At 44.9% G+C, this 26,337-nt stretch overlaps 1 protein-coding gene across 1 annotated transcript; it reads left to right on the top strand.

Moving 5' to 3' along the window:
- Positions 1 to 249: 249 nt before the first annotated feature.
- LOC124620242 lies at positions 250 to 26,337 on the top strand. The gene is made up of 3 exons (XM_047146910.1): positions 250 to 382; positions 666 to 978; positions 26,187 to 26,337. The coding sequence occupies exons 1-3, from the start codon at positions 250 to 252 to the stop codon at positions 26,335 to 26,337; spliced, it is 597 nt and encodes a 198-aa protein (XP_047002866.1).

Raw genomic sequence — 26,337 nt, forward strand, 5'->3', positions numbered from 1 at the left:
CACGCGATGCGATGCGATGCGATGCCGAGCCGAGCGGAGCGATGAAGCGCTGAAATCGCGTGACAATGGGCAGGCTTGGTTTAACAGTGGCAACAGAGCGGTGCCCGTTTAGACTGCAGGCTGGGCCGAGCGATGTGATGCGGTGCGATGCGATGACTCCGCTGTAGTCGCAACCGAGTTTGCGTTTCGCGCTAGTGTTTGGAGCGATTGCTTGTTTGCACTTGCGTCTGAAGTAATTGCTTGCTTGCAATGGACATCGAAAGACTAATTAACAGTGTGCGTGAACGCTCCGTGTTGTGGGAGCAGAAAAATAAATATTACCACAATAGGGATTTTGTTCGTCAAGCGTGGAATGAAATAGCTGAAGATTGTGGAACAGACAGTAAGTACAAAAAAGTAAAATAAATAGCTACAAGACTCCAAGAAATAAGTAACACAAACAACTTCGTTTATTTTCTAATTTAAATTGTGTATAGATACTATTACAGTATTTTGATAATGAAATGAAGTTCACAATAGTTACAGTATTTGATAATTTCGACATGAAATATATTTGCGTTAATGACTGTTGACATAGTTTTTGAAAGCCTCTCTGACACTCCTCGCTCTTCTTGAAGCACTACTGTTTGCTCTGTCATTTTGGAATTTCACGTCTATATTTTCAGGCGAGGCACTGAAGAATAAATGGAAGCACCTACGTGACACTTTCCGCTCTGAACTCAAAAAACCTCGTGCTGAATGTTCAGGAGACGAAGGTGGCATGCCGCATTTCCAATCCAATTGGCCGTGGTACGAGCTAATGACATTCCTGACTGACATAATGACGCCACGGAAGACCAACACTAATGTTCATCACAGTAAAAGAACAGCATCGCAACACGACGACGCACACGACGACGTACCATTTTCACCAGCTCTTACAGAGAAACAGAGCGTTTCACCTGATGGAACCAATCAAGCCAGGTTTCAAGACTGTCTGTAAGTTCAGAGGGTAGCGTTTCGATGCCTCCTCCCTCACCCACCCTACACACAAGCCAAAACAAGAGATCCAAGAAATCGACAAACTCTGAGTTGATAAATATAGAGAAGCGAAAGTTGAAGCTAATTGACCAACAAATGTCGAAATCAGAAACGCAAGATGACAGCTATCATTTTGTAGTGAGTTTGCTGCCAGCAATGCGAAAACTATCACCAGCAGCTCAGTTGAGAGCCAGGATAAAAATTCAGCAGGTTCTTTTGGAAGAATTGGAACAATCAACCACTTCCACTGCACATTCGTTGATGTCACCCTATGCACCTGCAAATCCAGTTGATATCGTAATGGCTGGAAATCCGCAGAATGATATAGTCATTTCTGAAAATGAACCTGATGGCATTGTTATTTCAAGCCACCGAAATTCTGAAAACTTTGATACTTAAGTGAGTGAACTGTGATGTATTTTACTTCTCATTGTCAACTATGTAAAAATTTATTAAAAGAAAGTTTGAATCTATCAAAATTTGTAAATTTTTCATAATAAAATGATTGCTGTAAACTTAATATTGTACTTACCTAATGGTGCTCATAACTTTTTCAGGGGTAATAGCCATTCTGAAATTTGTGTTTTGCTTCTGTAATCTATTTGAAACAGACGGCATTATATAATCAAATGTCTCTGTACTTATTCTGGATAACTCCAAAATTTATCCTCATCTTTTCTCAAGTCACTGTACAAATGATGAAATTCTCCTAAAGCCCTCCTCTCCTTGTTGATTTCATGCACCCATTCACGACTGCGTTGAATTCTCAGAGCACTGTTTTCTAATAAAAAAGAATTTACTCGGTCGAGGAAAATCGCGTCGCGTCGCGTCGCATCGCATCGCAGGCAGTGTAAACGTACACTTACACAATACAGAATGGAACTGTACACTCACAGTTATCAGTATTGCACTAAGGACTATGGGAGTGAACGCTTGTGTGATGGCTACGGCTAGAAGAGCGTGTAAACGAGTGCAGTGCTTTTCCTTTTATTCGTATCCCCCTACGTTCGAAAAGTCGGTTTCCTGTAATTACACTCCTGGAAATGGAAAAAAGAACACTTTGACACCGCTGTGTCAGACCCACCATACTTGCTCTGGACACTGCGAGAGGGCTGTACAAGCAATGATCACACGCACGGCACAGCGGACACACCAGGAACAGCGGTGTTGGCCGTCGAATGGCGCTAGCTGCGCAGCATTTGTGCACCGCCGCCGTCAGTGTCAGCCAGTTTGCCGTGGCATACGGAGCTCCATCACAGTCTTTAACACTGGTAGCATGCCGCGACAGCGTGGACGTGAACCGTATGTGCAGTTGACGGACTTTGAGCGAGGGCGTATAGTGGGCAAGCGGGAGGCCGGGTGGACGTACCGCCGAATTGTTCAACACGTGGGGCGTGAGGTCTCCACAGTACATCGATGTTGTCGCCAGTGGTCGGCGGAAGGTGCACGTGCCCGTCGACCTGGGACCGGACCGCAGCGGCACGGATGCACGCCAAGACCGTAGGATCCTACGCAGTGCCGTAGGGGACCGCACCGCCACTTCCCAGCAAATTAGGGACACTGTTGCTCCTGGGGTATCGGCGAGGACCATTCGCAACCGTCTCCATGAAGCTGGGCTACGGTCCCGCACATCGTTAGGCCGTCTTCCGCTCACGCCCCAACATCGTGCAGCCCGCCTGCAGTGGTGTCGCGACAGGCGTGAATGGAGGGACGAATGGAGACGTGTCGTCTTCAGCGATGAGAGTCGCTTCTGCCTTGGTGCCAATGATGGTCGTATGCGTGTTTGGCGCCGTGCAGGTGAGCGCCACAATCAGGACTGCATACGACCGAGGCACACAGGGCCAACACCCGGCATCATGGTGTGGGGAGCGATCTCCTACACTGGCCGTACACCACTGGTGATCGCCGAGGGGACACTGAATAGTGCACGGTACATCCAAACCGTCATCGAACCCATCGTTCTACCATTCCTAGACCGGCAAGGGAACTTGCTGTTCCAACAGGACAATGCACGTCCGCATGTATCCCGTGCCACCCAACGTGCTCTAGAAGGTGTACGTCAACTACCCTGGCCAGCAAGATCTCCGGATCTGTCCCCCATTGAGCATGTTTGGGACTGGATGAAGCGTCGTCTCACGCGGTCTGCACGTCCAGCACGAACGCTGGTCCAACTGAGGCGCCAGGTGGAAATGGCATGGCAAGCCGTTCCACAGGACTACATCCAGCATCTGTACGATCGTCTCCATGGGAGAATAGCAGCCTGCATTGCTGCGAAAGGTGGATATACACTGTACTAGTGCCGACATTGTGCATGCTCTGTTGCCTGTGTCTATGTGCCTGTGGTTCTGTCAGTGTGATCATGTGATGTATCTGACCCCAGGAATGTGTCAATAAAGTTTCCCCTTCCTGGGACAATGAATTCACGGTGTTCTTATTTCAATTTCCAGGAGTGTATATTCTTTAGCGGGCGGACTTTAAGGCCCTTGCTCTATTCCCTTACTCCACTTAGTGTAGTTCGTAAATTCCGCCTTGGATTCACGAACCGTTTCGGACCTGTTGTCGACAGCAGGTATGGTGAACGTGTGAATGCACGCTTCTGCCCGGCTTGAGTCAGGCCGCAATCCTAGCCACGGGGGCAACTGGAAAGTATCCAGTTGTGAACTGTAATACAGATGCGTTACCTTAAGTTTTTGCTGTTTAAATTTATTGTAAATATAGTGTACTTGTTCTGTTCTTGATACCAAGAACAAGGATCAGGATAGCCGCGCGGTCGAAGCAGTCTTGTCACTACCCGCGCGGCTTCCCCCCCCCCCCCCCCCTTGGAGGTTCGAGTCCCCCCCTCGGGCATGGGTGTGTGTGTGTGTTGTCCTTAGCATAAGTTAGTTTAAGTTAGATTAAGTAATGCGTAAGCTTAGAGACCGATGACCTCCGCAGTTTGGTCCCTTAAGACCCTACCACAAATTTCCAAATTTTTTCCAAGGATCGGGGTTAATTTAAGGAAAACACGAGGAAGGGTGGCACAACTTGATGTGTCATTTATCATTCCAAAAATCAATATTTTTATTTAATAACAATTCAAACATGAGTCAGCTGACAGTTAGCAAGGTTCTTGCTAAGTCTATACAAATAGTTAAGATTTTTAAATTAAATTCACAATGTATACGGACGTTTGCATTATTCATAAAATAACAGATAGTACTCAAAAATGTCGACTGTGCAACATACCGCTCGCTCGATTACAAACAGTTAATTAACTAAATAAACCTGCTGAGGCACTCTGTCCCTTCATCCACACCACGGCTGTTGACTGACCCAAAACAGGCCTTGAATGTAAGTTCAACAAACATCAAATAAAAAAAAGTGAAATGCATACATCTCCATTGCTTATTCTGCTCTCATATAAACAAGATACGGCCAAGCTGCCCGAAGGCTACCCACATGTGAAACCATAACAACAGTGGTACTTTACTGATTGGCTACAAGCCTGTTCCACATAAATCATTTTAAGTACTTGAATAAACCAACAGGCCCCTAAAACACAATTAGAATGGTAATTACAATTAAACTCTTGAGTTTTTAAAAGAAACCAAGGCACTCAGTGCTCAATTTTCCCAATGATTTTCGTCACACGCCCACAAGGGTCTTACAGTAGCACAAATTCTGAGTAAGCTATTTCCTAATCCTGCGACACCCCCGGCGGAAGTCTTTGGCCGCCACTGCGATTTATTTCCAGTCAAAATTTAAGCAGTGACAGGCTTCTTACCCGAGACTGAAGATGTTTTGATTGTTAATCAAGGACTAGACCAGTACCACTACCTGTGCAAAAAACCACTATCGGCAATCATTGTACAAACGCATCTTAAGCTACATGCAAGTCTAATCTATGGCCTCGTTCTCTTAATGGCTATAGTTCACGACCCACAATGGCTGTCATATCATCCTTCCCTCCCCTCTTCCCCACTCCTCTAGGCCAATCGGGTGATGTATAAAACAGAGGCCAGGCTGAATTATCTTAATTATCATACGACGTCATGGCTGTACAGATCACTTGATACCACAGTCGATGCATAGAATTAAAGGGTGCGTTATCCTATTAGCTAATCAGTATACTTTATTACCCACTGTGATGTCATGGCCATCTGAAATTTTTACCACTTTCCAAAAACTGTATAGAAACGTTTTTACATACGAGTACATAGAATTAAAAACGTGCCGCAGTACAATACTAATAGACATTTGAACATATTATAGGTTTTAGTGATATGTTTGCACCACTCTTCAATATCTGTAATATTAAACAGTTTAACTGAATGTCTCACAGTCAATAAAGCAGCGAACTTGTAGAAAAAAAAAGTCCATGTACCCCATGTTCACGGCTGTAGGAATGTTTCTACATAGAAGTATACAGTATTAAAAACACACTGCAGTCCTGCACTAAAAATATCTGTACACACACTACTGGTCATTAAAACTACTACACCACAAAGATGACGTGCTACAGACGCGAAATTTTACCGACAGGAACAAGATGCTGTGATATGCAAATGATTAGCCTTTCAGAGCAATCATACAAGGTTGGCGCCGGTGGCGACACCTACAACGTGCTGACATTAGGAAAATTTCCAACCGATTTCTCATACATAAACAGCAGTTGACCGGGGTTGCCTGGTGAAACGTTGTTGTGATGCCTCGTGTAAGGAGGAGAAATGCGTACCATCACGTTTCCGACATTAATAAAGGTCCGATTGTAGCCTATCGCGATTGCGGTTTATCGTATCGAGACATTGCTGCTCGCGTTGGTCGAGATCCAATGACTGTTAGCAGAATATGGAATCGGTGGGTTCGGGAGGGTAATACGGAACGCCGTGCTGGATCCAAACGGCCTCGTATCACTAGCAGTCGAGATGACAGGCGCTTATCTGCAGGGCTGTAACGGATCGTGCAGCCACGTCTCAATCCCTGAGTCAACAGATGGGGAGGTTTGCAAGACAACAACCATCTGCACGAACAGTTCGACGACGTTTGCAGCAGCATGGACTATCAGCTCGCAGACCATGGCTGCGGTTACCATTGACGCTGCATCACAGACAGGAGCGCCTGCGATGGTGTACTCAACGACGAACCTGGATGCACGAATGGCAAAACGTCATTTTTTCGGATGAATCCAGGCTCTGTTTACAGCATCATGATGGTCGCATCCGTGTTTGGCGACATCGCTGTGGATGCGCATTGGAAGCGTGCATTCGTCATCACCATACTGGCGTATCATCCGGCGTGATGGTATGGGGTGCCATAGGTTACACGTCTCGGTCACCTCTTGTTCGCATTGACGGCACTTTGAACAGTGAACGTTATACTTCAGATGTGTTACGACCTGTGGCTCTACCCTTCATTCGATCCCTGCGAAACCCTACATTTCAGCAGGATAATGCACGACTGCATGTTGCAGGTCCTTTACGGGCCTTTTTGGATACAGAAAAAGTTCGACTGCTGCCCTGGCTAGCACATTCTCCAGATCTCTCACTAACTGAAAACGTCTGGTGAATGGTGGTCGAGTAAGTGGCTCGTCACAATACGCCAGTCGCTACTCTTGATGAACTGTGGTATCGTGTTGAAGCGACATGGGCAGCTGTACCTGTACACGCCATCCAAGCTCTGTTTGACTCAATGCCGAGGCGTATCAAGGCCGTTATTACGGCCAGAGGTGGTTGTTCTGGGTACTGATTTCTCAGGACCTATGCAGCCATATTGCGTGAAAATGAAATCACCTGTCAGTTCTAGTATAATATATCTGTCCAATGAATACCCGTTTATCATCAGCATTTCCTCTTGGTGTAGCAATTTTTTTGGCCAGTAGTGTATTATAACTTTTATTGATGTGTTTGCAGTAGTCAACAATATATTCAATGTGAAACTGTCTACGTGAACGCCACATAGTCAGCAGCTGACTTCCAAAAAATTCACTTACCCCAAATTAAAAACTGTGTAGCTCACTCGTGCAGCCTCGAACGTAGATCACTATTATTTGTAGTGGGTATGAATAGGAAAGGTGTGCATCTTTATTTAAAAAAAAAAACCATTGCCACTTGTGCTGCTCAAGCGCCTCTGGTCCGTTACAACGCTGCATGTACAACCGAGTTTTGCCAGGAGAGCACACGCCTCATCACTCCCTGTGCCGTAGTCTGGGTTGAGCGCCGAGCTAACAGGCGGTAATAACTCTCGCTGCTCTGGCTCCTCGCATTTATTCAGGGCTGCATGGCGATCGCTGCCTATTAACACACACTGGACATCCTATTAACACACTCTGGACGGCAGTGGGCATGCAGACAGTAGATTTTCAGAATGAGATTTACACTCTGCAGCGGAGTGTGCGCTGATATGAAACTTCCTGGCCGATTAAAACTGGGTGCCGTATCGAGGCTCGAACTCGGGACCTATGCCTTTCGCGGGTAAGGTCCCGAGTTCGAGTCTCGGTCTGGCACTCAGTTTTAATCTGCCAGGAAGTTTCAGACAGTAGATTCATCCACTGCAGAGCACCTCAATGCTGTTATATGTGCTGCATGTTATCCTCAAGATGAAGAAGCTGCTGACTCATCACTCACAATGCATCAAAAGCAGCAGTGGGTGGACGTCTCACTGACTCCATGAGACATCAGTTGCCGAATCTGGTCCTGCAAGGGCAGCTAATCACATACAGGCAGCTCTTAACTTAAAAGTCACTTCCAGGTATGTGCACATCTTAAACTCCCAGCACACAGTCTAAATAATATAACAAATGGCCATCTCACAGTTTTGATGCCTCCATCATAAGTTGCATGCATCCAGATACAATGCATGCATTCCAAACATTAATGGAGCGTAACAAAGATTCTGAATAAAACATACTCAAAAATTATAGCCTCTGGTAAACTTCCTACAGCCGTTGGTGGACAAACATCTCATTGAGTCCCTACCATTACAGCTGCCGATTCCAGCCCTGTAACCACAGAGTAATCAGACTCATACTGCTCCCGCCATATACAACATGTCTGATTCTTCACAAGTATTAACTCCCAAAATCTCCCAGTTTTGTAGCCTCTGTCACTAGTTCTATGCATCTGGATATAATCCACACATTCATTAATGGAGCATTGCAGAGATGTTTAATAATACATACTCGAAATTTAGTGCCTTTGGTAAACTTCCTGTGTGCTAATAATTCCGCATTCAGTGTGTTAATACAAATTCACACACACAAGAGAGATCAAACTGAATAAATAAATAGTTCAAGGCAGTACTTGCACTGTAGACCAGCTGCATCAGCATCCTCATTTCCTACTGGTTCAGAAAATGGTGAGAAGTTACCCCAATGGCTGGATTTGAACCCCACCAACACACAGAAGATAACTGCTAGTGCATCTGACTTCTTCCGCACCATCTCACACTCAAAAATATATGAAGGTGTGATGCACGGCTTCAGTTCACTCCGGTGTTACTCAAAGCATCGATAGTAGCACCAGCAGCAGTTATGAAGAATCAGTGCGGTAGTCCCAATGATGAAAAGAACAGGCACCCTCATTTGGATCATGAAAAGACTGCAGATATGTATCAGAAACACTTAGAGAGAGAGAGAGAGAGAGAGAGAGAGAGAGAGAGAGAGAGTCTGTTTTCTTGCACGTGCGTCCCTGTTTTCATGTGCTCTGTGGTCTAATGATTTTTTTCTTTCATGGTACTGACTTCAGAATACCATTGCCACTGATGGGCGATGACACACTGGACCTACTAATATTGGTTCTCAAGAGGGAGGTGGCTGGTTCGACATGGAATAAAACAGCATTGTTAACAAAGTTTGCAACCATGAGTAACAGTTTTTATGTGTATTTTAGGTTGTGTGTCAATATATTTTTGTAATAATTGTTTCTCAGTGATGTTGCTCAAATGGGTATGGATATGTGTACCACTATGGTCAAGCCCAGTTTGCTGACTGTGAGCTCCCAGGACACACACTCTTCACCCAGTGTGCCACTTCTGTGTGCAGTTAGCTCTTGGGATGTAGGCACACTGCTTTTCACAGATCAGAACAGTGCACGAGCTGCACATCAGTGTGAGTAATAACATGATATTCTCTCTCCGTCTTCATGTGAGTGATTATAGATATTCACACCTGGTACTTATACAACATCAAGTGTTGTGCCGCAACTACCATCACAAACTATGACACCAGTTTCTGTCCTAGGTTCACATGAGTGGGGTCCAATTGCAGAAGATTGAATATGTCAGGGGTATTAAGTCATATTTCTATGATAAAAGTAGTTTATGCTTGCAGATAATTAACTGTGAGATGTTTTTCTTCTTTCTACAGATTTTGAATAATAACACTGGTATGGTTGAGATTTATCCATCTCAGGCCATGACCACATTCATGTCTATAAGAACACAGGAGTGGGATTAGATTATAGACAACAAATTATTTGGTAGTAATTCATATTTCTTAAGAGAAACAGTAATTTATGTTGGCATGCATTGCTTATGAGATATTTTTCTGTTTTGTAGGGTGTCTGGATAAGAATATTGCAGAGATGGAGTTGGTAGATGCAACAGTTCTTGAAATTTTGCAGAAAGAGACCTTTTATCCATACCATCGCCATTACAAGCTTGAAGGGGTAGACCGCTATTGAAGACAATCAAATATGTAATAATAGTAATTCACATATGTACAATAATATTTATTTATGCCTGCATACAATGGTTATGAGATTTTTTCATTTTAAGGGAGTATGGATAATGGTACAGTTGTAGAGGAAGGAAGAGGGCATAGATCACCGTGCTGAACTTAATGACGTATTGGGTACCATATACCTACGTCTGATGAGGGGACTAAATCGGAATTGAGCGGAATTGAGCGATAGGGACACCAAGGAATGTCTGGGTAAATATCAGAAAAAAATGACAATGACATTTGATTCTTGTTTTGGAATCAGCATACAAGGCAATTACCTAAGCTGTTGTTCGTTCCCTGCAGGAACTCTAGAACAGTGGGGAGATTTACAACAATAACAACACAGCCATTCCACTGACGCTCCCTCTGCCCAGCCCACCATAATTTTCACCTCAGCCCAGCCCATTGGCTTGTTCATCCCAGCTGTCAACATCACAGTAGCTGGCTTTCAATTATAATCCTCAGTCGACTAGCAAAGGTTTCGTTAATCATCCTAATAGTTTAGGACAGCGCCAGGTCAGTTTCACACTAGCTTTAATCTTTTCAGTTGTTAAAGGCATCTTTGGGAACAGGATTTTGTATACTCACAGAGATAACTACTACTGCAGGCTGACGAAAACCGATCTATTTTTTAAACACAAGGGAGCTTCCCAAACTCGTCTATGATTCCAATCTCCCATCGTTAAGTGTAGTGCAGTTTTATGCAGTGAAGCCACGTACTCCCAAAACAAGTGGTAATGGTGAAGGGAAGACCATCATCTGTATTTGGGGGGGGGGGGGGGGGGAGCATGTGTGATGCTACACTTCACCTCAATTTCTGGATAGTTATGAAACTTCATACTGGGCCAGTTGTTCGAAATGCTGGGTGGGCATGCTTCATCTACATAGACTCCTGGAAATTGAAATAAGAACACCGTGAATTCATTGTCCCAGGAAGGGGAAACTTTACTGACACATTCCTGTGGTCAGATACAACACATGATCACACTGACAGAACCACAGGCACATAGACACAGGCAACAGAGCATGCACAATGTCGGCACTAGTACAGTGTATATCCACCTTTTGCAGCAATGCAGGCTGCTATTCTCCCATGGAGACGATCGTAGAGATGCTGGATGTAGTCCTGTGGAACGGCTTGCCATGCCATTTCCACCTGGCGCCTCAGTTGGACCAGCGTTCGTGCTGGACGTGCAGACCGCGTGAGACGACGCTTCATCCAGTCCCAAACATGCTCAATGGGGGACAGATCCGGAGATCTTGCTGGCCAGGGTAGTTGACTTACACCTTCTAGAGCACGTTGGGTGGCACAGGGTACATGCGGACGTGCATTGTCCTCTTGGAACAGCAAGTTCCCTTGCCGGTCTAGGAATGGTAGAACGATGGGTTCGATGACGGTTTGGATGTACCGTGCACTATTCAGTGTCCCCTCGACGATCACCAGTGGTGTACGGCCAGTGTAGGAGATCGCTTCCCACACCATGATGCTGGGTGTTGGCCCTGTGTACTCCGGTTGTATGCAGTCCTGATTGTGGCGCTCACCTGCACGGCGCCAAACACGCATACGACCATCATTGGCACCAAGGCAGAAGCGACTCTCATCGCTGAAGACGACACGTCTCCATTCGTCCCTCCGTTCACGCCTATCGCGACACCACTGGAGGGGGGGCTGCACGATGTTGGGGCGTGAGCGGAAGACAGCCTAACGGTGTGCGGGACCGTAGCCCAGCTTCATGGAGACGGTTGCGAATGGTCCTCGCCGATACCCCAGGAGCAACAGTGTCCCTAATTTGCTGGGAAGTGGCGGTGCGGTCCCCTACGGCACTGCGTAGGATCCTACGGTCTTGGCGTGCATCCGTGCGTCGCTGCGGTCCGGTCCCAGGTCGACGGGCACGTGCACCTTCCGCCGACCACTGGCGACAACATCGATGTACTGCGGAGACCTCACGCCCCAGGTGTTGAGCAATTCGGCGGTACGTCCACCCGGTCTCCCGCATGCCCACTATACGCCCTCGCTCAAAGTCCGTCAACTGCACATACGGTTCATGTCCACGCTGTCGCGGCATGCTACCAGTGTTAAAGACTGCGATGGAGCTCCGTATGCCACGGCAAACTGGCTGACACTGACGGCGGCGGTGCACAAATGCTGCGCAGCTAGCGCCATTCGACGGCCAACACCGCGGTTCCTGGTGTGTCCGCTGTGCCGTGCGTGTGATCATTGCTTGCACAGCCCTCTCGCAGTGTCCGGAGCAAGTATGGTGGGTCTGACACACCGGTGTCAATGTGTTCTTTTTTCCATTTCCAGGAGTGTATTCACTCATATGTTTCTGATTCATTAAATGGGGGTCCTCCTACATCTCACTTCAGAAGGAATAGCTGCTAAAAAGGGCTGCGTTAATTTACAAAATGAAGAAAGCAAATTGTGGTTTTCTTGATCAATCCTGATCTGTGAGAGACGTTACAATAACCATACAGAGCGTCTAGCAGACACCATACGTTTAATTTTTGTGGGTCCGATAACACTGAAGGTATTGATTTCCCATTAAACTTCAGGACGTATCTGAATTTGAGAGGCAGTATCTCCACATACATCATTTCACACTTCCAGCAAGAAGGAAAAAGAAAGCAATGCGGAAGACCATGATGATGATGTACAGAATAACTTTAAATATAAAGTTTTCAGATATTATAATTGCGCAGGCCTCTGCTATCAGATTCAGTCGATATAAAAGTCTTCTGGGTATGGTCCTGCGTCATAATGTATGAAACTACTGCTGCTGGAGAAAAATCAACGTTTCAGCCATTGTTGCAGCGGCCTTCTTCTGTGTCTTCAGTAGACCCAGAAGAAGGCCACTGCAACCGTGGCCAAAACGTTGATTTTTCTCAAGGAGTAGTAGTTTTATGGCTCTGAGCACTATGGGACTTAACGGCTATGGTCATCAGTCCCCTAGAACTTAGAACTACTTAAACCTAACTAACCTAAGGACATCACACAACACCCAGTCATCACGAGGCAGAGAAAAGGTAGTTTTATACATTATGACGCGGTACCATCCCCAGAAAACTTCTATGTCGGTTTTCAGATATGCCAGAAACCTTCATTTTCCTGAGTTTACTATATAGTGTGAGAAACATGTAGACTGGTTGTTATTCTCTAATCGGGAGAAACAACACTACGATTGCGTCAGTTCCTACCAATTGAGCAAATATGGTCATAAACGGCATTATTGTCATAGATATCTCAAATTGTTTACTAAATGAGAAAGAGTCACAAGCATACAATACTGCACTCCAAATGTATATTCTGTGAAAATTCATCCCCAGATTAAAACCTAAGTTTGATACTAACAGACTTCTGTTGGCCTAAACCGCCTTTCTTTGCCTCTGATAGGCTATTTACATCTTTCATGATTCGTCTGTCACATGTTATTGTCCTCCTTCACTTTCGTCTACTTTGCGGTCACCAATATGCATAAGTTTATTTCTACTCTCATTTCTACTACTCATTACTCCCGTCTTTCTTTGGTTTATCCTCAGTCCATAGCCTGGATCGGAGTTGCAGCAACTATCTTCTATCGCACTGACCAAAGTCATTTCCTATTAAGTTAGATAATCAAGACAGTAGATTAAGATGAGATGTGTGTGTGATTTGCTTTATTTAGGATACGTTAGTGCAAATCGTGTCAAAATCCGATCTTGGAGATATTTAAATTTTAATTGAACAGTAGTATCATATTCACTGAGGTCGATGACAATCGAATGCGACCATCGCTGTGCGATTGTCAGATGAAGGCCTAGTGTACTGATGGCCACCGATGTGAGGACACGCAGCAAGATGTCGGAAAGTTTCTGGCATCTTGGGAGGAGGATATGATGGAGGAAACTGAAGTTAAGACACAGTTTGCTGGGGCAGAGGCCCCTTAGCATCAAGCAATTGGACACGTCTCAAGATCTGAAGCCAGTAATTAGAGTGCTTATAGAATGGTTTTATGCAGTGGTGGAAAAAAGTTGACTATAGAGGAACCAGGACATTATCAAAACTGTAAACGTTATGGAAATGACTTTTCTGACTTTACAGTTGACAGAAAAGTTATGTATGGGAGTCATAGACCATTGTGGAATCAGAGCGCGTTGGATGCTGGCCAAGGCAGGCCCTTCATGTGGTGGCAGTTCTTTCTCAGTGGGGCAGTAATTTCTGCAATCTACATCTACCTTATTGTTTCATGCTCTTTGATAAAGTCTGAGTATGAACATTCTCATACACAGAGACTTTGATTGGCATTCTGAAAGTATACGTTTGACTTTGATAACACCTACAGACTTAAAAGTTGGTAGCATAAATGAACACAGCTTATACTGCGTTGTCACATACTCTCTCACCTTGACGTTGCTATGTTTGACGATGGTTATTATCTGGTCATGAACTTTCTCCGCCTTGTGTTAAACCATCCCTGACGATCTTCTGGTACCGACTGTGGGGTTAGATTTTGTATCGTCTTCAAGAACATAGTTCGACATGTTGCCAAGCAGGTTCAGATTTATCCTGGAGTTTTGTTTACAAGTAATACGTGGCAGTAGGCCTGTTACTCTAATTTTATATGGGAGGCACTCTGTAGTCCGTAGCAGAAGAGGTTCTTGTCAGTCAGAATTAGCGCTCTCGCATATGGTCCGTGAATTCTGGTGAGTGGCGATTGTAGCTTTGCGTTTTTCTTGTGACTCGTGTACACCTATCAAATCGGAGGACATAAGATTTAAACAGTATTGTATGATTGAGCCAGAGCAGCGTGTTCTTTCTTTTGCGGTGCACTAACTTCTCTTGGGATTGTGTTTCTGCAACAATCAGGATACACCATTTGGAGCGCAGTGCAAAAATAGGTTCATAAGTGGCAAGAGCAGGTAAGATGAACAGGTCGAGGCACTGTGGATTCACTTCAAGCACATAAAGCAAAAAGATCCGTCCCTGTTATCACTCGGCCACCCACCCAAGGGATGGGCCAAAAATTTCGTTTTAGAAAAATCGGTATTCCTTAAAAGTAAAGTCGATATATATAGTTGGCATGTAACTTATCGATATTTGTGTTAATTGATTTTCAATGCTGACAAGGGAACCTCCCCATCGCACGCCCCTCAGATTTAGTTATAAGTTGGCACAGTGGATAGGCCTTGCAAAACTGAACACAGATCAATCGAGAAAACAGGAAGAAGTTGTGTGGAACTATGAAAAAAAAAGCAAAATATAGAAACTGAGTAGTCCATGCGTAGCATAGGCAACATCAAGGGTACTACGACCTCAGGAGCGCCGTGGTCCCGTGGTTAGCGTGAGCAGCTGCGGAGTGAAAGGTCGTTGCTTCTAGTCTTCCTTCGAAGGAAAAATTTAATTTTTTATTTTCAGACAATTATTATCTGTCCGTCCGTCCGTACGATGCTAGGTAATCTGCGCAGTAGTATCGGGCAAGGTAGAAGAATCTTTTTACCCATTCGCCAAGTGTACAAGTTAGGTGGGTCGACAACGTATTATTGTCATGTGACGCACATGGCGTCGCCAGTGTCGTATAGAATGTATCAGACGTGTTTTCTTGTTGAGGAATCGGTTGACCTATGACCTTGCGATCAAATGTTTTCGGTTCCCATTGGAGAGGCACGTCCTTTCGTCTACTAAGCGCACGGTTTTGCGGTGCGGTCGCAAAACACAGACACTAAACTTATTACAGTGAACAGAGACGTCAATGAACAGACGGACAGATAATAACTTTGCGAAAATAAAGAAAAAAGATTTTTCAATTGAGGGAAGACTTGATCCTAGCACCCCTCGTTCCGCAGCTGCTCTCGCTAACCACGGGACCACGGCGCTCCTACGACCGCTTTGTCCTTGTGTTGCTTATGTTCTGCATGGACTTCTCAGTTTGTATATTTTGCTTATTTTTTTCATAGTTCCAAACAACTTCTTCCTGTTTTCTCGATTGATCTGTGTTCAGTTTTTCAAGGCTTATCCACTATGCCAACTTATAACTAAATCTGAGGGGAGTGCGATGGGGAGGTTCCCTTGTGTGCGATGTTTTCATTTGCCTTTTTTGATTTGTAGGCACTACACTACAATAAATGTCTTACAATGAGCTTAATTTGATTTCATATGGAACACTACAAATGAGCAGCAGATTTGAACGTGGATGTATCTATACTGTATATTCGTTCACTCTGATGCTCCCATTGCTGTGCCATCTGCCATAATGAAATAACTAAGAAAATTCGTTCCAGGCGTAGTTGTATGGGTCAATTGTCATCTGAAAAAAGAGCTTTAGATGTAACACAAGAAGATTCTAACAAGACTTCAATCTGTTGTTCAAAATTGTTCAAATGGCTCTGAGCACTATGGGACATAACATCTGAGGTCATCAGTCCCCTAGAACTTAGAACTACTTAAACCTAACTAACCTAAGAACATCACACACATCGCGCGGTTCCAGACTGAAGCGCTTAGAACCGCTCGGCCACTTCGGTCGGTAGAAACTGTTGTCTGGAAGCTTAGTCACACAAGAAATTCCAAGCTCCGATTCTCTGCCAAACGGGTTAAAACAATGCCTGATCAACCATATTTAGTACAGAACTGTGAACCTGGGTTGATAGTCGTCATTCACACCTGTTAGGTCAGAAATGGCTCATAAATACCTAACACGGCAAACCTCTTTCCGTTTCGTCCGAAAGAGTGGCTTCTTTGGTTGTGCCAGATAATAGAAGCAGACATATTAAGCAAAGAACTCTGTTAATGTCTAACGGTGATGATTGTTGGGTTCGTTAATTAGTTTTTGTAAATAATTCATTTTGTCGTTCATTCTGTGTCTTTTATTTGTTAATTCTGGATTTAATGAAGTATTCGTCAGTTTTTAAAAGTTTTTTAATCACTTCTGTGACTTTGATCAATTTTTTTAAATTCCTGTAAATTTTGAAAAACCACCGACATATCGAAATATCGATGTTTTCGTTTCGATAATATTCGTGTTTCATAAATAGCTATAAAATATATATAGTTATTTTTCAATATTTGCTCGTTCCTACCACACACTTGTTATTCTTCCGCTTACTGATGAAGGCAGTTCGTTGTATCATAAGCAGCACTAGTGCTGTTCTCCATTTTCCTTATTTCACTATGAACTGATGTACTAATTTTCATAGCTAAACAGTCTCCGGAGGTTCTGAGTAGTGCAGGTCCTATTCTGTGTAATATTTGTATTAACGAATTCAACGAAGGAGGAAAAATGTGTTACAGACTCATTAGACTGATCGTTCCATTCAACAGATGCTCAAATTCTTCTTCATCCAGCGACGTCATCAGTGAATATTACCATTGATATCCTTGTACTGGAACTTTCTTTTACATCACTCGTTGCTTCTTCGATGTCCAGATTGGACATTAGTGGGTAAAGACTGCACCTGTCTTACATTCTGTTTGTTGAGTATACAGGGTGATTCAAAAAGAATACCACAACTTTAAAAATGTGTATTTAATGAAAGAAACATAATATAACCTTCTGTTATACATCATTACAAAGAGTATTTAAAAAGGTTTTTTTTCACTCGAAAACAAATTCAAAGATGTTCAATATGACCCCCTTCAGACACTCGAGCAATATCAACCCGATACTCCAACTCGTTCCACACTCTCTGTAGCATATCAGGCGTAACAGTTTGGATAGCTGCTGTTATTTCTCGTTTGAAATCATCAATGGTGGCTGGGAGAGGTGGCCGAAACACCATATCCTTAACATACCCCCATAAAAAAAAATCGCAGGGGGTAAGATCAGGGCTTCTTGGAGGCTTTCATCACTCGTTCTCGGCCGTCCAGAACTTTTCCCTTTGCACAAACACCCATTCTCTGTAAACTGTTTATACCAACGTTTAATACACCACCTATCAGGAAGTTTAACACCATACTTCGTTCGAAATGCACGCTGAACAACTGTCGTCGATTCACTTCTGCCGTACTCAATAACACAAAAAGCTTTCTGTTGAGCGGTCGCCATCTTAGCATCAACTGACGCTGACGCCTAGTCAACAGCGCCTCAAGCGAAGGAATGTACAACTAAATGAAACTTTATAGCTCCCTTAATTCGCCGACAGATAGTCCTTAGCTCTGCCTTTTGTCGTTGCAGAGTTTTAAATTCCTAAAGCTGTGGTATTCTTTTTGCGTGCCATTCATATTATTCACTCTTGGGTCTTTTACATGTTGTATATTACCCGTCTTTCCCTATGTCTTACACCTATTTTTCTGAAAATTTCGAACATTTTGCGACATTGCCGTTTCTGACTAATGGACAATATCTTCGGCATTCTCAGTTCTCCTTGTTTCTTCTCCCCTTTCGAAATTTCTCGCTGGTTCCCTACACTGATTGCTCAATACATAGATTAAGTAACATTTTGGATAGGCTACAATACCATCTCATTCCGTTCCTAACTATTTGTATCCTTTCGTGTCCTTTTGACTGTTACAGCTGCAGTGTGGAAGAAATCGTGAACAACCTTTATTCTGTATATTTTATTCCTACTATCTTCATAATGTCAAACCATGTGTGGTCCAGCCAACATTATCAAAAGCTTTCTCTAAATCTACAAATAAAAGATAAGCTTACCTACCTTTAACCTGTCTTCCAAGTAATTCGCATGATGAGCATTGGCTCACGTGATTCTACATATCTCCGAAACCCAAACTTATCTTCCCCCGAGCTTCTACCAGTTTTTTAATACAATACCTTATTAAAGTGATTGTTCGTTCATATAGGAATGTGCTAGCACCTTCCCGTTTTCAGTCTTCTTAAATCGAAAGGTATGTTATATATCGTGCACATCAGCTGGAAGAGTTTCGTTCTGGCTGTCTCCCCCAAGGATCTCAATATTTCTAATGGTATGTCATCTACTCCAGGGCATGTGTTTCAACTTAAGTCTTTCAGTATTCTATCACACATAGCTCCGTAGAACTTAAAAATAGCTCAAATGGCTCTAAGCACTGTGGTACGTAACATCCGCAAAATTTTTGATGAGCGAGATAAAGTGCCATAACATATTATATACTCGGTGGAAATGAATGAGAGGATGGAAGCATGATGCCATATGTCTCCTAGTCGTAAACAGGAAGTTGGACGTCACATTGCGTGAGTTCAGTGTAATGATAATGCCAGATGGCTCTGACTGCATAACACGAGACAACTGAAGGAACGGAAAAAGATGGGCGTGTCAACGAGTGAGCGCTTTCGGCGCTTCGTGGTGGTTTTGTTCGTAACTGCAAGGCCCACAGACAACATTTGAATGACTTCAGAAAGTGAAGAATCATCGGGAAATAGGAAGAAGAACGAACTATGACGAGCGTAGCCTAAGTGTTTGATATTGCTCACATCATTGTCACACGTCCGTGGGGAGCGTTCCGAACCACAGTCTCTGCTGCCCGAAGCAAAGGAAGTGGAGCAGTGAACTACAGCAACTGATGATCGCTACATTGTGTGACAGGCAAAAAAGGCCTACGGCAAACAGTCAGTGCAATTGCAACCGCATTTATTAGGACTGAAAGGCACGCAATCACACGCATCATAATTGCACGACGAGTGTATGCAGTTGGTGTCTTTGTCTGACGACCAGCAGGTACATCGGTATTATTTGTTAGAGGTGGGGCCCCTCCACGCCCACACCGGCATGATGGCCAACTCAATAGGTGTACTGCCATCTCTGCATAAAGCGTTAGTGTTGACTAAAGTGAAGCGTCGCAGGGTGTGGGTACTGGTTAAGGTTAACCATTAATACACGCTCATCTGGAGATAGAATGAGTCGAAGTCGAACGAAGGGTAGCGGTTTGAAGGGCAGAGGAAGAAAAGTACCAAGGCATGAGCCAAATTAGGTCGGGTGGTAAGAGCAGTAGCGGATGTCTTGCTGCCTGCGATAGGTCGTGCAAGGGTAGGCTTTGTTAGTAGTGGGTATCATGCATGTCGATACCTTTGCCGTTGTGCGGTGGTGTTGCTCGGCGGCTGCCGCTGGGTGCCGGTGTTGAGCTCTCGTTCAGTGTCAGCAACCTGCAACAGTTAGGTTTATTATCGTTTTTGTGTCCGATAGGTCATATATCGGATGCACAGTGTAGGGTGATGTTGGCGAATTGTTTGTGCGCCAGTGGGTGAGCTCGTCGTGTCCCTGCTGTGGCCTGTTGGTCGCTCTAATAGCAGCTGGTAATTTCTAGTCAATTGGCTCTGAGCACTATGGGACTTAACATCGGAGGTCATCAGTCCCCTAGAACTTAGAACTACTTAAACCTAACTAACCTAAGGACATTACGCACATCCATGCCCGAGGCAGGATTCGAACCTGCGACCGTAGCGGTCGCGCGGTTCCGGACTGAAGCGCCTAGAACCGCTCGGCTACCGCGGCCGGTTTCTAGTCAGTGTTGCTGATATGCAGGGGCTTGCCGTCGTTTGTCGCTTGTTAGTGTATGTTATTTTACCATAGGTGGCTGTGCCCTAGCTAGTAGTGTCTCTGGCCGCTTATGCTTCCACCTGTGGTTGTGCGTACATCAGTGGTGGCCAAGAATTTAGTGAGAGGACCAACGGCGAGTGATGTCGCGTGATCTTCTCAGATGAGAGTGGATTCAGACAGAATGGGATCTCTGGACGTAACGTCATATGACCAGAGACGAGAAACGTAATTCACCCAAGAACGTTGTTAAACATGATCGTTTTGGTGGACCATATGTTATAGTGTGAGGAGGCACGAAATTTCAAGGATGTGGTGACCTTCAGATCTTCGAATACAGTACAGTCACAGCTCAACGTTATTGTAATGCTATACTTGGTCCTCAGGAGCGTTCAGTTTTGTGGATGACGGTGCACAACCGCATAGAGCAGCGCAGATGGAGGAACACTTGGAACGAGAAACTTTCGGCGAGTGGACTGGGCAGCTCGTTCCCCCAACTTAAACCCAATCGTACACGTGTGGGATGGTATGGGGAGCACGTCCATATACACCAGCGACCATCTCACAGTTGTGAGCCGCGCCAGTGGAGGCACTGAACGCTCTGCCACAAGAACTGCTCACGAAGCTTGCGCTCAGCATCATAACACGTTGCTGAGCAAGCAGTGCCATGCATGGTGATCACACATCGTATTATGAACCATGTCGCCCTTTTAAAATGTCCAGGGACCATCATAAATCGCGATGACTTCAGTTTTATTGAACAAAAGCGCCATTTCTGTTCATCTCATTGCGTATTTGCTTCAGTTATTAGCTGCTGCGTATACTATAGCAGTTCTCCCTATGTGCGGTCCTAGTTTCATCGAGCTTTGTTACTTGGCATTCACCTGTCTTGCAAAGATACTTTCGTACTAAAGTTTTGCAGCGAACTATATTATGGCATTGACCTGTCTTGCAAAGCTACTTTCGTACAAAAGTTTTGCAGCGGACTATATTTTTCTCTCAGTGCCATGTCTGTGAATTTATCTTCATTTGATTTTTCCTCCCTTTCTACAGTACAGTTTTCAATTTCATTTCCCTTCTGTACATTGCTTCCTCTACCAGTTTTTTGCTGAGTTCTTGAAATTGTTGCAACTGTTCCTCTTGTCTCGAAGTCCGCCTGCTTAGCTGAGTGGTCAGAGGGTTAGCTGCCCTCTGTAACAAAAAACTGAGTAAACGGATAAATAATGCCCCCCTTCTTGCAGCGGTCTACCGTAGGCCTCTAGAAGTGAGTAGCGTTCCAAAAGATTGGAAAAGGGCACAGATCATCCCCGTTTTCAAGAAGGGACGTCGAACATATGTGCAGATCTATAGACCTACACTCCTGGAAATGGAAAAAAGAACACATTGACACCGGTGTGTCAGACCCACCATACTTGCTCCGGACACTGTGAGAGGGCTGTACAAGCAATGATCACACGCACGGCACAGCGGACACACCAGGAACCGCGGTGTTGGCCGTCGAATGGCGCTAGCTGCGCAGCATTTGTGCACCGCCGCCGTCAGTGTCAGCCAGTTTGCCGTGGCATACGGAGCTCCATCGCAGTCTTTAACACTGGTAGCATGCCGCGACTGCGTGGACGTGAACCGTATGTGCAGTTGACGGACTTTGAGCGAGGGCGTATAGTGGGCATGCGGGAGGCCGGGTGGACGTACCGCCGAATTGCTCAACACGTGGGGCGTGAGGTCTCCACAGTACATCAATGTTGTCGCCAGTGGTCGGCGGAAGGTGCACGTGCCCGTCGACCTGGGACCGGACCGCAGCGACACACGGATGCACGCCAAGACCGTAGGATCCTACGCAGTGCCGTAGGGGACCGCACCGCCACTTCCCAGCAAATTAGGGACACTGTTGCTCCTGGGGAATCGGCGAGGACCATTCGCAACCGTCTCCATGAAGCTGGGCTACGGTCCCGCACACCGTTAGGCCGTCTTCCGCTCACGCCCCAACATCGTGCAGCCCGCCTCCAGTGGTGTCGCGACAGGCGTGAATGGAGGGACGAATGGAGACGTGTCGTCTTCAGCGATGAGAGTCGCTTCTGCCTTGGTGCCAATGATGGTCGTATGCGTGTTTGGCGCCGTGCAGGTGAGCGCCACAATCAGGACTGCATACGACCGAGGCACACAGGGCCAAAACCCGGCATCATGGTGTGGGGAGCGATCTCCTACACTGGCTGTACACCACTGGTGATCGTCGAGGGGACACTGAATAGTGCACGGTACATCCAAACCGTCATCGAACCCATCGTTCTACCATTCCTAGACCGGCAAGGGAACTTGCTGTTCCAACAGGACAATGCACGTCCGCATGTATCCTGTGCCACCCAACGTGCTCTAGAAGGTGTAAGTCAACTACCCTGGCCAGCAAGATCTCCGGATCTGTCCCCCATTGAGCATGTTTGGGACTGGATGAAGCGTCGTCTCACGCGGTCTGCACGTCCAGCACGAACGCTGGTCCAACTGAGGCGCCAGGTGGAAATGGCATGGCAAGCCGTTCCACAGGACTACATCCAGCATCTCTACGATCGTCTCCATGGGAGAATAGCAGCCTGCATTGTTGCGAAAGGTGGATATACACTGTACTAGTGCCGACATTGTGCATGCTCTGTTGCCTGTGTCTATGTGCCTGTGGTTCTGTCAGTGTGATCATGTGATGTATCTGACCCCAGGAATGTGTCAATAAAGTTTCCCCTTCCTGGGACAATGAATTCACGGTGTTCTTATTTCAATTTCCAGGAGTGTATATGTCTAACGTCGATCAGTTGTAGAATTTTGGAACACGTATTATGTTCGAGTATAATGACTTTTCTGGAGACTAGAAATCTACTCTGTAGGAATCAGCATGGGTCTCGAAAACGACGATCGTGTGAAACCCAACTCGCGCTATTCGTCCACGAGACTCAGAGAGCCATAGACACAGGATCCCAGGTAGATGCCGGGTTTCTTGACTTCCGCAAGGCCTTTGATACAGTTCCCCACAGTCGTTTAATGAACAGAGTAAGAGCATATGGACTATCATACCAACTGTGTGATTGGATTGAAGAGTTCCTAAATAACAGAACGCAGCATGTCATTCTCAATGGAGAGGAGTCATCTCCTCTGAAGTAAGAGTGATTTCAGGGGTACCGCAGGGGAATGTCATAGGATCCTTGCTATTCACAATATACATAAATGACCTGGTGGATAACATCGCAAGTTCACAGAGGCTCATTGCGTATGATGCTGTAGTCTATCCTGAGGTTGTAACAATGGAAAATTGTACTGAAATGCAGGAGGATCTGCAACGAATTGATACATGGTGCAGGAAATGGCAATTGAATCTCAATGTAGACAAGCGTAATGTGCTGCGAATACATAGAAAGAAAGATCCTTTATCATTTAACTACAATATAGCAGGTCAACAACTGGAAGCAGTTAATTCCATAAATTATCTGGGAGCAGGCATTAAGAGGGATTTAAAATGGAATGATCATATAAAGTTGATCGTCGGTAAAGCAGATGCCAGACTGAGATTCATTGGAAGAATCCTAAGGAAACGCAATGCCAAAACAAAGGAAGTAGGTTACAGTACACTTGTTCGCCCACTGCTTGAACACTGCTCACCGGTTTGGAATCTGTACCAGATAGGGTTGATAGAAGTGATAGAGAATATCCAACGGAGAGCAGCGCGCTTCATTATAGGATCATTCAGTAATTGCGAAAGCGTTATGGAGATGATAGATAAACTCCAGTGGAAGACTCTGCTAGGGAGACGCTCAGTAGCTCGGTACGGGCTTTTGTTGAAGTTTCGAGAACACACCTTCACCGAGGAGTCAAGCAGTATATTGCTCCCTCCTATGTATATCTGGCGAAGAGATCATGAGGATAAAATCAGAGAGATTAGACCCCACACAGAGGTATATCGACAATCTTTCTTTCCACGAGCAATACGAGACTGGAACAGAAGGGAGAACCGATAGAGGTACTCAAAGTACCCTCCGCCACGCACCATCAGATGGCTTATGGAGTATGGATGTAGATGTAGATAATGAACTTGAACCGGTGTCCAGGGACGTCCACCCCGAACAAATGCAACGAACAAAATCACATTCCTTTTTAAAAAAATGAAGTTTTAACGCGTTTGTCTCCTATGAGGCGGCACGTGTTCAATTCCCGGCCGAGTTGGAGACTTTTTTCTACTCGTGGACTGCGTGTTGTGTTCTCCTCATCATCCTTCATCATAATCTTAAATCAGAAGTCGTCCAACGCCACGTCGACTGAAAAAAGACTTGCAACTCGGAGGTCAAATTTCCCCGAATGGAGCCTCCCGGACAACAATGTCGCACGATCATTTCATTTTTCATTTTCTTGTCTCCAAGAATCTCTTTAACTTCCTATAAAAGGCATCTATCTGGCACCTAGTCATGCATCCTCCTACGGCTGTTGAATTTGGAGTTTCAGTGTTCGCTATTTTTATACTGTTGGAAGGAAGATAACGAGAACGGGTTTTACCTTCGCGCCCAAGAAACTGAAACATTTCTGCCAGCTCACATTTCTTACGCGCATGTGGCGTTCGCTGGGTTATTCAGTGGTTTGGTATTTAACTAATTTGTAAATGGAAATGATAATCTTATTTTATTACATTGAGTAATTACTAAATAATTTTTCTCCCAGCTAAAGATTTGATCAAGTTGCTAAAGAACTCCAAGTTAACGTCGTGTTAAAGTGTTGTCTGTAAGTTGTGTAAGTGTCACTAAATCACAGTTCATACAACGGATTCTATACAACTATTGATTAAGATGGAAGCAGTTATCTTCAGCAAAATGATCATTAAAACCACTGAATATCAGCCGCGCACAACACTGACGTATGTTACCTGAAACAATATTCTTTGCAACTCGTGCGTAATTAATTTCGGCTCCATACACCAGCTAGAAAAGTTTGTTATAACGTTCGTGCTATGAGCACTGTTTTTTAAGAACCAATCTGATTCGAATTATTTTCATTAAAATGAGTTCGGGACCACCGGTGCACATTTATTTTTATACATTTGTATTACGTTCGGCATTTATGTCTGCAGAGTTTCGTAATTTGAATTTGCCGCTGAGATAATTGTTAAGATGGCGGCAGACAATTGATAGAGACTTTCTATTGTTAGACCAAATAAGTATTTTAACTGCTTATTAAACTTTACAGAAACTCTACTTTCGTATTGTGCACTATTTAGACTTCATCAAGCAAACATTTGATTTGTTTCTAAGGAAAACACAGACAAAAACGCGATACAAATCGCTATCATCAATGGCTGCGCTCCTTGCAGCGGAAAGAAACAATTAACACAGATAATGCTTATTGAGAGACGAATTACAGTTACAAATAATTATTCACTCATGTTTACAATAATAATGAACTCTATTTTCAAGTAATAATTAACAAATTATTACAATTTCTTAACAGACCTCAGTTTGATATGCGTCTTGCGTGCTGAACCTTCAAAAGCCATCCAACAAAAGGTAAAAACAAAGGAAGACAAACGCAGATCATAAAAGCACTTCACAATTATCATTGTCTTTGTATGATACACACCGGTATGTCCAATTATATCATTATTATATAAATAATTAATTCACTATAAGTTTTCATTGTTTTTTCATACGTCGAATACATAATGTTTATAACTGTTAGAGGCATAATTTCCTCTCGTCGCAATATAGCCAAAAATTTATCTCGTGGATGTTACACGCAGCAAGTTAAAGTCTCCTCCTCTTCGCCCCTCCCGGTTCTTCCGCGGCAACCGCACGTATACAGACCCCACAGACCTCTCTCTCTCTCTCTCTCTCGCCCCTGGCAGACGAAACCGAGGAGCTGCGCCGAGGCGCAGACGGTCCGGGCAGCCGAGGGGCGACTCGCAAAGGGAAGCCGAGGGAATGCGCTTAAGGGCCTGTCGCCGGCGCGCCGCGCTGTTGCCAGATTCCCGGAAAGTTAATGAGAGGCGGTTTTTAATTCTTAGCCCGAGGCTTTTTCACTGGAATTCCTCCCCCGGCGAGGCGGAAACCCCCAGCACGGGCGCTCCTCACCAGAGGGTGTCGCCCGCCAACAACGTAATCACCCCGCAGCGCAAAGAGTGGTCCTCGTGCCGGCGCCGCAGCCTCCCCGCGTAA

Source organism: Schistocerca americana, chromosome 6 (genome assembly GCF_021461395.2).
Source record: "Schistocerca americana isolate TAMUIC-IGC-003095 chromosome 6, iqSchAmer2.1, whole genome shotgun sequence".
In the NCBI taxonomy this organism is placed as follows: domain Eukaryota; kingdom Metazoa; phylum Arthropoda; class Insecta; order Orthoptera; family Acrididae; genus Schistocerca; species Schistocerca americana.

What these genes read in the sequence shown, in the direction of transcription:
- LOC124620242 (XM_047146910.1), top strand. Translation starts at nt 250, where the DNA reads ATGGACATCGAAAGACTAATTAACAGTGTGCGTGAACGCTCCGTGTTG. An exon ending in TGAAGATTGTGGAACAGACA is followed by an intron (nt 383 to 665) that starts GTAAGTACAAAA and finishes CTATATTTTCAG; the next exon opens with GCGAGGCACTGAAGAATAAA. An exon ending in GCCAGGTTTCAAGACTGTCT is followed by an intron (nt 979 to 26,186) that starts GTAAGTTCAGAG and finishes TTTAATTCTTAG; the next exon opens with CCCGAGGCTTTTTCACTGGA.